Here is a 12,040-nt window from a genome sequence, read left to right on the forward strand (position 1 = left end):
GATTTTTCCAAGCCCTCTTCTTAAATATCCCTTAGAATAAGAGCAACACGTTCCTACCCACTAGAAGAAAAAGTCTGTTTCCCTTTAAATGCAAGTGGGAAGTAGAGATCTGTCTCAGTCACTGAAGAGGGGACACAATAAAATACGAACACTTTCTGTGGCGAGAAGGAAGGATATTCTCATTGCCAGTTTTCAAGCAGCTTGTTCCTGTTTTGATTTCTCTTTTTATCCATTTTTAAGGTCCTGTCTCCAAGCTGATATAAATCTTACAACAACAATTGTGTTAATGAGGTTTCTGAGTCTCATGGAGTGGTCTTTTTACTTCGTATTCAGTTAATCACCATTAAGTGCTTTCTGAGCTGTGCCTTTTTGATGTCTCAGGAAGCTCCTACGCTCATGTTGCTTGATGAAAGCTTTCCTTCATTGTTATTTTTAAAGGCACACAGGTCCCTGCTGCCGTGGTCAGTCCTGGTGCTTGGTTGGCTGGGCACTGTGGTGGCTGCGCTGCCAGCTCTGAGCTCTGTGCTCCTTTGCAGTCCCCAGCTCTGAGCCTCTCCTCCATGGTCCCCTGCTGTGACTCCTGCACCCCCCAACAAATCAACCTCCTTCCCTGTCTCCTGCACCTCTCACCCTAAACCCCTGCTCTGAGCCTCCCTCCCACATTCCCCTGCTCTGAGCTCCCCTACAGTGTCCCCCAGAACACTCCTCTGTGTAGCCCTGCACTCCATCCCATACTTAACATTTCTTACAAGCACTGGCCTATCACTCTCCAAGCTCCCAGCCACAACCCCTTGTACTGACCCTCCATCCACAAGGGTTGCAGTAGGACAGTATCTTTAAGAAATGTACGTTACTTCTGCTCTTGAAGATATGAATAAAAAGTTGTGAAATCACACATTTTTAAAAAATGAAGTTTGGAGATATGACTCTGAATACACACACGGGTGGGGGGGCACAGAACGGCTGAGCCAGAAGGTGCCATTGTTATGTAGTCATTTTTAAAGACTAGACCAACATTTCAAGTGGTGCTTAGAGCCTGCTGCTTGAGGGGTGGAGTTTACTCCCTGAACTGCAATCAAGGTAATTTTGATCAGACCTGATTTTAATGGACGGGGGTTTTTTGACCAGGAGTGTTATTGATAAAATTGATTATTGTGTTACAAGTAAAAAATGACAGAGCAGTGGTTTACAGGCTGCACAATTTATTTTTGTGTGTAGTGATTTATCAATAGAAAGTAAAAAATCCTTAAACTTTGAGTCTAGTTAAACGCAAAGTCATCATGAAAAGAAGGAGGAAAGTCTAGTTTCTTTCCCTCTATAAATGGACTGTGGTTACCCTGAATGTCCAACAGCAGCCTGGTGATAAGGTTAAGACAGCAACATGATTCAGAACATGTTCACCTTTTGATTTAGGCAGCATTGCCAAAACTTAGAAGTTTTTTTTTTTTGCCAGTCTTGTGTTGTTTGGTATGTTGTCTTGAAACCTGGTTACTGGAATCAAGAGACTGCATGTGAATCTCTGATCTCATTCTTTAAAGAAGTAAGTTTCTATCCTTCTTAAATAGGGAATTAATTAGATAATAAAGAGCAAATGCAGCCAAAGGCTTGGAAATCAGAAGACAAATGAAAAGAACCCACAAAATATATCTCGTTTAAAAAAAAAAAAAGTCTTGATTTTCATGTGGTGTTTGGGGCCGGGGGAGGGCCTGACTCAATGATTGTATGCCTGTGACTCATGTTAAACAGTCGAGATGGGGGCAAGCTATAAAGTCTGAAACTGGATTCAGATCAGTTTTCAAACTTTCCCAGTGTTGATGGTGCTTTGGGTTACCTGAATCGGCACTTTCCCAAAATCGAGGATGGAGTTGGGCTTTTGAGTCAAGTCTTTTTCCAGAAAACATGAAGGGCAAAAACTTCCATTGGTGTTAATGGAGTCAAGATTTCACCAGAAAATTTCAGTGGCATTTGGAGTTTCTGTTGCAAGACTTGCTGGGAGGGAAAAATTCTCTTTTAACAATAGTCTCCAATGACCTACCCATAGAAGAAAGCAAATTATCTTTAATATAAACAAGGGCAAGGGATGATGAGGACACAGAGATAAGGTCCTTAAACCTGCCCAAAATCATGGGATTGAACTTCTTGTTAAGAACTACAATGTGCATCTGCTGGCAGCTGCTAGATAAGACAAGCGTTTCCCCTGGCTGCAAGTCAGTGGGGTGCAAGTTAGCATAAACTTTTGTCCATGCTACTCCACAGCTTCTTCTGTCAGCAGATTGAAAAGCAAGTTAGTTGCAAATGTGTTGATTCTTGAGCATTAGCTTTTCAATTTCTACTTTATTTGCATCGAGCTTGCTAGTAGAAAACCCAGTTGGGGTTGAGGGTCTGCACACACATACAATGAAACAACCTTCCCTGTCTCCAACAGCTGTTAACTTTTTATTTTTACTTTGTTAAAAAAAAATGCAAACATGCCAACAACATCTAGGGTCGTAATATGCTTGCATCTGACAACTTTTCCTTTCTTTTTACTAGAACTATTCATTGCCTTATAAGCCGCAGACCAAGGAGTGCAATGACCCTGGCTCGGAATACTTTGAAGAAAACATTGGTCAATGTTGCAGCAAATGCCCTCCAGGTAACTGATTTAGGTTATTTATGACTATTACTGTTTAAGGCTAAATTCATCTGATTTCTGGATAAATGTGGCAGGCATGTATTACTGAGGGGGGATCTGCTGGTTTTTGTTTCTTTAACAGACTTCCAGCTGTGGCCAGGGACCCAGGAGCCTCTTTGCTCAGGGCAGAGTGCAGGCAGCTGGGAACCAGAGGAGCAAACCCTCAGAGTAAACCCTTTCAGTTTTAACAAATACCTTTTCCCCCATTAGTCTGTTTATATTGAGACTTTACTGTAGTTTGTTAGAAACTTGGAAGCTGGCCTGAGGTTACCAAAAGTTTCACCTGGTTTGCTAAACTTTCAAAGGAGCCTGGGTCCCAGCTGTTGTTTGGTGTGATTTGGCTCCCACACCAGCTGCAGCTTAGTAGGTTTGGCTGTTTCATGCTGAGGTTTGGTATTTGTTGGGAATTTGTAAGGTTTCTTAAATGTGAACGGAGGCAACTTCACTTGCCAGTTTTCTGTGCATGCTCTTTTTATTAAAACACTAGAAGATTTACCTGGTGTTGCTTAGGTCCTTCAGGGCAGGTGGCTGGAGGTCTGGGGTGCAGGAGTCAGGTCAGAGGGTTGAGGGTGTGGGGCAAGGGACTCGTGGTGTTGGGATTGTGGCGTTCAGTGCAGGGGGTGGGGAAGCAAGAGTGAGGGCAGAGAGTTGGGGGGTGGAAATCAGGTTGGGGGCTGCTGATAGCTGGTGCCTGGGGCAGCGGGGCCTGCGCTGGCTGACTGGTGGCTTCTCTGTGGCTCAGCAGGGCTGTTGGGGGGTGCTTGCCTGCTGCCCCCTGTACTCAGTCTGGAATATAGCTTTTCCCTGTGCATGGTCCTTCCTGTGGTTATTCCCAAGTATAATTGTCCCTGCTACCAGATCTCTCTCTATTTCCATTTGATGAGAAACAAGCACATTCCACGTGCATCCCACTCTCCTGGCACAACCAAACATTGACCTTTCTTTATTAACTTAGAATAAGAGGAAGTTGCCTACCAAATTTGGTCATCCTAGCACTTGTTGTTTAGGAGGCATTCTTGAATGAATGGACTCACAGACAGATGGAAGGATGCATTGATGGGCAAATTCTCTCAAAATATATAGTAGCGTTGTAAAAACATATTTGTATGCAAGGATAATTATGTATAGAACTAATTAAATCACCAAAACCAAATCATCACCCCCAACTTAACATTATAGTTAATATCAGCTCAAGCCCAGTAATAACAAAATATTAATAATCCCTGTCTGGGGTACAGTTTAGTATTTACACAATATGATTAGGTACAATCTATCTCTGGGCAGATTCAGTTATTCTGTAATGGTTCATTATAGTGTTCAGCGCCTTTTCCCTATGAAGCATGTAATGCTGACCTCTTTCAAAGGCAGAATCCTATAGGACACGGACGACTGATCTGATTTTTTTCAGTGGCATTTCTTATTGTTGACATTCCTGCCAAGACTTTTCTTGGTCCAGTTCTCTACTCAGTTTGATGCTGGATTTTTTCAGGTTCCTTTGTTTGACACACAGCAAAGCTATGCCCAGTTGATCAGACTCAAGTGTAGGAGGTAGGTACAGGGCATATCACACATCCAAAATTACACAGAAAACCTCTTCCTTTACATACATTTCCACATTACATTGCATTGTTATGTGTCACAATATGCACTTTTGGAATGGGTTTTTTTCTGTCTGTAGGCTTTCCGTGTGGAATCTTATCTTTATTTTCCATGATTATTTTGTCCACAATCCCTGGCCAGCATCAGAGTGCTGCTGCTTATCTTATCGAGGGCAGACATTTGGACTCCAGCATACTGTTTTTCCAGTTCCTGTTTACAGCTTGACCTTCCCCTCGCTTTACCAGTTATGCCCACTGAGAACTGAGGCAAGTTACTTAAGTCAAGCCATGCCTACACCTTTGCTTCAATTCCATTGTATTAGTGACCAGCGTTCCTTGTAAGCTGAGCGCTTGGGGGGCACCCATGAGATTCAGGTGCCACCCAGCTGATTAGCAGAGCACAGCCGGCAGTGTGTGTTTCTCTTGGTGGTGCACTTCCCCATATGCCTTGATGCACTTCATCATTGTCATCAATAACTGTGCACTCAGCGCCCGTCGGTGTCTGATGCCTCTCTCACTATTTCCTTCCATCTTTCCCTGTACACTGCGGAGTGGCTTAGTTTCTGTAGACTAGCTTCATGCCAATCTACTATATCATCTATCCATTCTCTGTGGGGTCTGCCTCTCCTGTTTGAACCATCCATTATGCCGAATACCAGGGTCTTGATTTTTCGTTCGTCATTCATTCTGTATTGATGTACTTAACAAAATTTATTCTGCTTATGAACTGAAAAAATCAGCGAGAACCCTGATGGTGACATCTTGCTGGGAAGCAGTTATGGAAGAAAGAAAGTTTGTTTTAAATTTTCAGTTGCAGGTGAAGACATTTTAGTTGCCTGTTCTAATTGCCTGCCAAGTGTTTTGGTTGCACTGCTCTAAAGCCCAGCGAGGGATTAGCAGTTTTGTGGGTACATGGTCGTGAAAGAAGCAAAGCCACCACAGTTATTTTTACTCCTCTGGCATTTGCTTCATAACATGCTGAGCAAATGTTCTTTGTCTCTGTAAATGCAAAGTTCCTGTTACAGAGATTTGGATGACTAAGCAGGAAACAAGCATGTGCTGAAGCAGCCTATGCTGCTTGAATTGACCAAAAATGTCAAGACATGTCTTTTGGGTTTCCTGTGATAGAAACGCGATGGAGGCAAATGCCATGATTCATAGTTAAACCCTGGAGCTCTGGTAGTAAATAGCAATCAAGCTTCGGTGCCACTCTCTCCCCTTTTTTATAATATTTCACAATAACAAGCCCAAAATTTCGACCGATGCATAGGAAACTGAAAGTCTCTAGTTGTCAATATTTGTGAAATTGAACAGAAGAGTTTTTCTTGATAATTTATTAAAAAAGCCCATTTTCTAAGGTGTTTAGCCATTATTGCCATCAGCATTGCGCAGCCTAAATGATTTAGGAGTGTAACTCCATTTTTAAGGGGATTTAGGCATTAAGGAGCCTAAATTTTCATTGAGATTTAGGCTCCTATATTAGTAAGGTGTTCCAGTGCTGAATGAAGAAGTGCCTAAAATCCTGTTTAAAACGTGGACCCGAAGTACAGAAATCACTAACAGCATTCCTGAAGCAGAATGAGCAATTGTCGGTAAAAATTTATTTGAAAACAAAATAGTCGGAAATAATTTCTCTGGTTACTTAGCTGCCAGGGCCTGGCATGTGTCACCATTACATCACAGAATGGAGAGGGTCAAGCCTATGGAGGCTTTCTTGGTGGTGCCTCAGTGCTCCTTTCGTTGGGTAAGCATGTCCTTCAGCACATGCTTGTTTGTCATGCTCCAATATCAGATACGGACTGGCTGCAGAGCTTCCTTTTGAGTGAGACACACCAGATCCATTCATTGTCAGCTCCACACAGGCAGAGCACTGAAGGCTGAGGTTAGCTGAAATAATGTGGGTTTCAAAAGGTAGCCTTGTTAGTCTGCTTCAGCAAAAACACCCAGGAATCCAGTTGCACTTTAAAGACTAATACATTTATTAGGACATAAACTGAGGAAGTGAGTTGTATCTCACGAAAGCCTAAGCCCCAATGAATTTACTAGTCTTTTAACATGCAGCTGGACTCCTTGTTGTTTGTACTGAAATAAGATATTGTAGAATCGCAGCGTTATGAACGCTCCAGCTTTACAAACTGACTCATTTGGAACCAGAGGTATGCAGCCAGGCAGCAGCAGAGACAGAAAAACAAATACAGCACAGTACCATGCTCAACGTATATTGCTGGGGGGAAAGGGAAAAAAAAGGGAAAGTTTTTGAAAACAATGGCCAAGGTAGGGAAGTTTCTGTTCATGTTCCATTTAAATTAAGGTGGTTAAAGACACCATCCCTTTTCTGCATAGTAAAGTTTCAGAGCTGTATGAAGTCTACATTCAGTTTTCAGTTGTAAATTTCTGAAAGAACAACCATAACGTTTTGTTCAGCGTTAGGAACCACCTTCATTCCTGAGGCGCTCCTGACTCTGAGGTTCTGCTGTGTGGCACGCACAGTGCCACCTCGTGGCTAATATAGAACTTCAAGGGAGATGAAATGAAATGCTCAGCTGTAAGTTCTACATTCCTACCATTTATAAAATTTATGCTATCCCACTGCTTCTGAAGGTCAGTGTGAAAAAAACTGTTAAGTGTCTCTGAATTGTTCTGGTTTTCTAATTGTGTGTCCTGAACGCCTAGCAGCTTTGTCACCTGGCTTTTCGTTAGCTGCAACAACTGCCTGTGGTCTGTTCCGAATCTTTGAATGTCGTTCTGCATTTGCCATCTGTAGGGTTGGCTCTGTTGGTTGTTCCTCAGAAAGAACAGGCTGTAGATGTCAACAATTTGTATTGAATTTTGCACTGTGAAACAGTCTCGATAACGGGATCTAGACCTGATTTTTTTTTTTTTTTTCCTTTTTGAGAGCTGGAGTTGTCCATTTTCTTTGCCCCCTCCATCCAGTTTGACATGAACATAGTTACCAAGTTCTATACCCAGTGGCTCTCTAATGAGTGACATCTGTTGTAAAAGGGTTTGTAAGCTCTTTTAGTCTTTTTTTAAAATCCAGTTTGGTTACCGCTTCATTTCTGCTCACTATGCAGAGAGATTCTTTTCCGAAGTTGGAACAGTAATTTTGAGTGTCTTCCCATCAGGAGTTGTGCTGGACTATATTTAGTAACAGCTGTTGGGGTTGATCTGCAGCTCAAGAGCAAGGAGTGGATCTTGACGCTATAGGATTATTTGATTGTTGGTATAGCTCTCACAGCCTCTCTGTTTGATTGTTGGTTCTGTGGGCTGCTAATAATGTGACACATTTCTGCTACTTTTGGATCGTGATCCATTGTTCAGGATAAATTGTCCTGGAGTATTGAAGTAAGCAAAAATGCATACTAGTTTTCTCAATAATACTGCAACATGCTGTGTCTTTCTAAGTACATTATTCTTGTATACCTAGAAAAGTAGTCCCTGATGACCAGATGATGATGTTCTCTGACTTCACGGAAATCTGCAGCTAGTCTCTTCTAAGATCTTCCTGGCAGAGGTGGTATTGTTGACGGCTCGTTGTGTTGGTCTGTTAGTTCTGCACTATTTGCATGCACAGGCTTCATTCTATATGTCCTTGCTGATGCCCAGCCATCACATTATCCAGTTCGCCATTCACAGCATTTAGTAAATCCTTTGTCCTTCGTAGGAGAGGTTTTGGATTTCTCCTTTCATTTCGCGTCATGATGTAGCTGCCTTCACTTGTGAGCCCCTTTAACTTGCTTAACTGTCTTCACACTGCAATGCAGTTTTCTGTAATTTTCTGGGTGTCCTATAGATACTTGGGCGAGCCAGCCTTAATGTCACTTGGAACTTCCAAAAATTGAGTGTCTATCAAGGATAAAGCGGGTCTTTGCCCACGAAAGCTTATCCTCCAGAATATCTGCTAGTCTATAAGGTGCCGCAGGACTTCTTGTTGTTTCTGTCAAGGTTGTTTTTTGCAGCTGGTGTTGTCTCTTTTCAGATAGCAGTCTATATGCATCCACAGCTTCCATGTGCACCTTTGCAACATCTTTGAACTCACAGGTAGTGTCGTGTAATGAAGGACTCCCTGATTTTCTCCCAGAATGTATTGGGTTAAATCAAATTAACCTTATCGATAGATATTAGCATCTCACGCCCCCAGCTGCGTTACAAAGATGTCTGCAAGAGAGACCTCAGAGAGGTAGACATCGAGCTGGACAGTTGGGAAGAACTAGCAGACAACCGCAGCAGATGGAGGCAGGGGTTACACAAGGGCCTTCAGAAGGGCGAGTTGAAGATCAGACAGCTAGCAGAGGAGAAGCGAGCGCACAGAAAGCACAATAAGGACTTGCCAGACACCCACTACATCTGCAAGAGATGCAGCAAGGACTGTCACTCTCGTGTGGGTCTTTATAGTCACAATAGATGCTGTAAATGAAGTCCTCAATTGAAACTTTAAAGGGCGCGATCCGTAGTCTATGCAGACTGAAGGATGCCTACTACTACTAGGTGCTTGATGCAGGATCTTCCTGCAGATATCTGTAAAAGTTCTCACATGCTCAAGTGTGGCTTTTCAATTGGCAAATACACCTGGCTTTCACTCCGAGCAAGGTTTTTGCAACAATACCTCACCTGGCCCTTGGTGCCTCTGTCCAGCACTGACCCCCATTGTGAGTTTGTACATATCACAGTACTTGAGAAATGGAGCTGTTGAGCTAATTTCTCTTACCTTTTTGAAGGCAGTATCTTGACTTGGTCCTCGTAGTCACTATGCGTTGGACTTCCGCTGTTCATTCAGTGGTTTTGTCACTGAAGAAAGATTTAGCAGGTTTCAGTCAATGTAATTTACCATTCCCAATTTGTGTCTCTATTTTGTTATATTCATTAGTGTATTCAGTTGCTTTTACTGAACGAGGACTCATTTCCTTCTTTGTCTGTCCCAAAAACTCAATTGGGAGAAGGCAGAAAACTTTTTTGTATTTAGGTTAAATCCAGACTGATTTATTATCCTGTATGACTTTGTTTTATGTTTTACCTGCCAGGTCTTGTGGGTGCCAGACTAGAGAGTTTCAAGCTGTATATCATTAAATATTTTAAAGCTCCGCACCAATTTGTATGACCCCGGTTTTCGTTATAACTGGGACCACTGGGGCACACCTTGCTGTTGGCTGAAAGATTTTCTCCATTTTGGCAATCTGCTACATTCTGTTGAGCTCAGTTTCCACTTTATGAAGTAATTAGAAGCTATAACTGGTGTTGCTCGGGTCCTTAATTCATTATTGTTTTTTGGAAAATAAAATGGAAATGTACATGGTTCATTGAAATCATTGCTCTGGGGTGGGGCTGGGGAGAAAGGGGTTTCAGTATTCAGACTGCACCTGGGGAGAGGACAGACTGTCACAGCAGCTTGGGGTTTTCCCACCTTTGACACAGCTGCCATGCTGTTGGTCTGCGATCCTTTTGATCGTCCACACTGTGAATGAAAAGCTTTTGTTTTTCATTAAATTCTTGTTAAGTCAATGCCTTCAAAATTGCAAGGTGCTTTGAGATCCTCGAAAGAAGATGCTGAATGATAACAAATATTTTTATTGCATGGTTCAGATCATCAGACTCTGTCCTTGAATAAATGTTTGCAGTTCCTATTTAAATCCAATGGGACTTGAGTACAGTAAACTCTGTCATATCTGGCAGCCACGGACTGGGAGGTTGCCGGATATCCAAACATTGTGGAAAATAGAGAGTATACCTAGCAATGAAGAACATTAAAGAAAAACAAGATTACATGTTAAGAAACAAACAAAAATGTATGCAGAGAACTTTATTTACCAACAACAATAGTATTGTATACTGTAAACTTCCATGACATTTCCTGTATTTATTTGTATTTATTCTCAGTATACTGTACTTATGAAAAATGTACCTAAATTGACTTATGATTAACATTATGGTTGTTTGAGAGTTCTGGGTAATAGAATGCCGGATATGAAAGAGTTTACTATATCTGTGAATCTGCAGTAATTCTAAAATGTTTATCAGCTTGGTATCCAGGTTCCAGACAAAACTAAGAAGTATCTTTGGTCAGAATTTGGCACAGTATATATATATTGCAATATTAAGAAACAAAAAGATGAGCAGGTGGTTGTGGCAGTTTTTCTCTTGAATCCTTTAATGTTTCAGTCTCACCATTATTTTAACATCTATGTTGTGGTTATCAAAACTTCTTCGTTTTTCTTTTAATCTGTGAGCAAACAGGATGATGAAGGGAAATCCTTCCCACAGCTATGAACGAAACTTACCAGATGTAATTCCTACTGAGTCAATCCAAGCAGACATTTTCATTGTTTGTTTTGTAGGTGAACGTGTGAGTCAAATCTGCAGTAGCAGCATCGACACAGAATGTGAACCGTGTCAGAATAACACGTATACAGAGTTCTGGAACAGAGTTCGGCACTGCCTTGGGTGCTCGCCACGGTGCAGAAACGGTATGCCAAAGTCATTCCCTGGGATGTGTATCCCTTTCCCAGCTCTGTTTTCTTGTACTGATGCTTAGAATGCAAAGGTAGGTCTGAATTATGCTCCGGGGTGAAAGTCATCTCTGTGTTGAGAGCCCTTTGCAAAGGTGCCTGTACACTCAAGTCATGTATCTGCTTTGTTGTTAAGGCTTTGTCCTGGGTAACTGCACAGAGATGAAGTTCTTCTTAGATAAACAGCACAGTCCAGAAGGAATGTATTGCCTGGAAGTGGTACTAAAAATCTGCTGCTAGGTTTGGTTTAGTTTCATCTATTGTTCTGCCTTCTAAATAATTTGTGATTTTTTTTTTTTTTTCCCTTTCTGTGAACTGGCTATCCCTAGTGTAAATTTTCATTATACAACCCTTTTAATATTGGTATTATCCTAGAAAATAGTGAGGGAAAAGATTTCTAGGTCCGTACTCTATGACCCTCATGGATGATTCTTCTTCTTCTTATTTTTTAATTCTTAATAATTTGGCATCATACTGATATGCTTGGAGACTGAAGAGCTCTGGTAACCACAGAGTATTGGTGTTTGGAGTATCGGTGTTTACATGATTGGTAGCAGTGCCTGTTTCTCCTTATACTGCTCAGCCAATATTGATAGGGACTTGAACGGACTGTCTGAGCAGGTGACGAGTTAGTTCAGGTCCCATCGTGCATTCATTTCTTAGCCTCTAATATTTAGCACCAGCTGTGGGGAAGGCTTGTGGTGGTGTTCTATTGTTCGTGTCATTTACTCTGCAGTTCAGGCAGTAGAAGAATATTGGCTAAATCCGTAACAGGGTGCAGTGCTCAGCGTAAAAAAGTAATTGATGGTAACTGTAGATTGGAGTAACAGAGTCTGTTCTTTTGTGTGACTCCTAGTGGGGGTAGTGGGAGAAAAGTAATGCTCTCATTCACTTTACCAGCAATTAGCAGGGAGGGAGAGCATCATCAAGGAGAAACGGCCTGGTGCAAAGCTTGGTATGTCAGTGGGAGTATTTCCATTAACGTCAGTGAGCTTTGGATTAAGTCTAAAGGGGGAAGACATATCTGACTCATTGCGGATGACTACAGTGTGGTCTGTGATCAGGTTCCCCAGCAGTATAGATGGAGTGTCCCACTTTGCTCCAGGTGTCAGCAGAGCGCTCAGATACTATAGTGGTGGGCACAGAGGTAGAGAGTAATGTTACGCAGGCCGCTTTGCAATCCACGTGGATGTAGATGAAGCGGTGTGTTTTGGAAGCTCAGTCTACATAATTATCTCCATCATAAAAAAAAAAAAAAAATGAGG

At 42.0% G+C, this 12,040-nt stretch overlaps 1 protein-coding gene across 1 annotated transcript in view; it reads left to right on the forward strand.

The window, feature by feature from the left end:
* TNFRSF1B (TNF receptor superfamily member 1B) overlaps positions 1 to 12,040 on the forward strand; it is a 43,825-nt gene that overhangs the window by 17,844 nt on the left and 13,941 nt on the right. Inside the window, exons 2-3 of the mRNA XM_074975836.1 lie at positions 2,533 to 2,635; positions 10,605 to 10,733. Coding sequence (XP_074831937.1) covers positions 2,533 to 2,635; positions 10,605 to 10,733 — 232 coding nt within the window. The remainder of the gene's footprint in view (positions 1 to 2,532; positions 2,636 to 10,604; positions 10,734 to 12,040) is intronic.

The sequence above is a fragment of the Carettochelys insculpta genome, chromosome 23 (genome assembly GCF_033958435.1).
Source record: "Carettochelys insculpta isolate YL-2023 chromosome 23, ASM3395843v1, whole genome shotgun sequence".
Classification (NCBI taxonomy): domain Eukaryota; kingdom Metazoa; phylum Chordata; order Testudines; family Carettochelyidae; genus Carettochelys; species Carettochelys insculpta.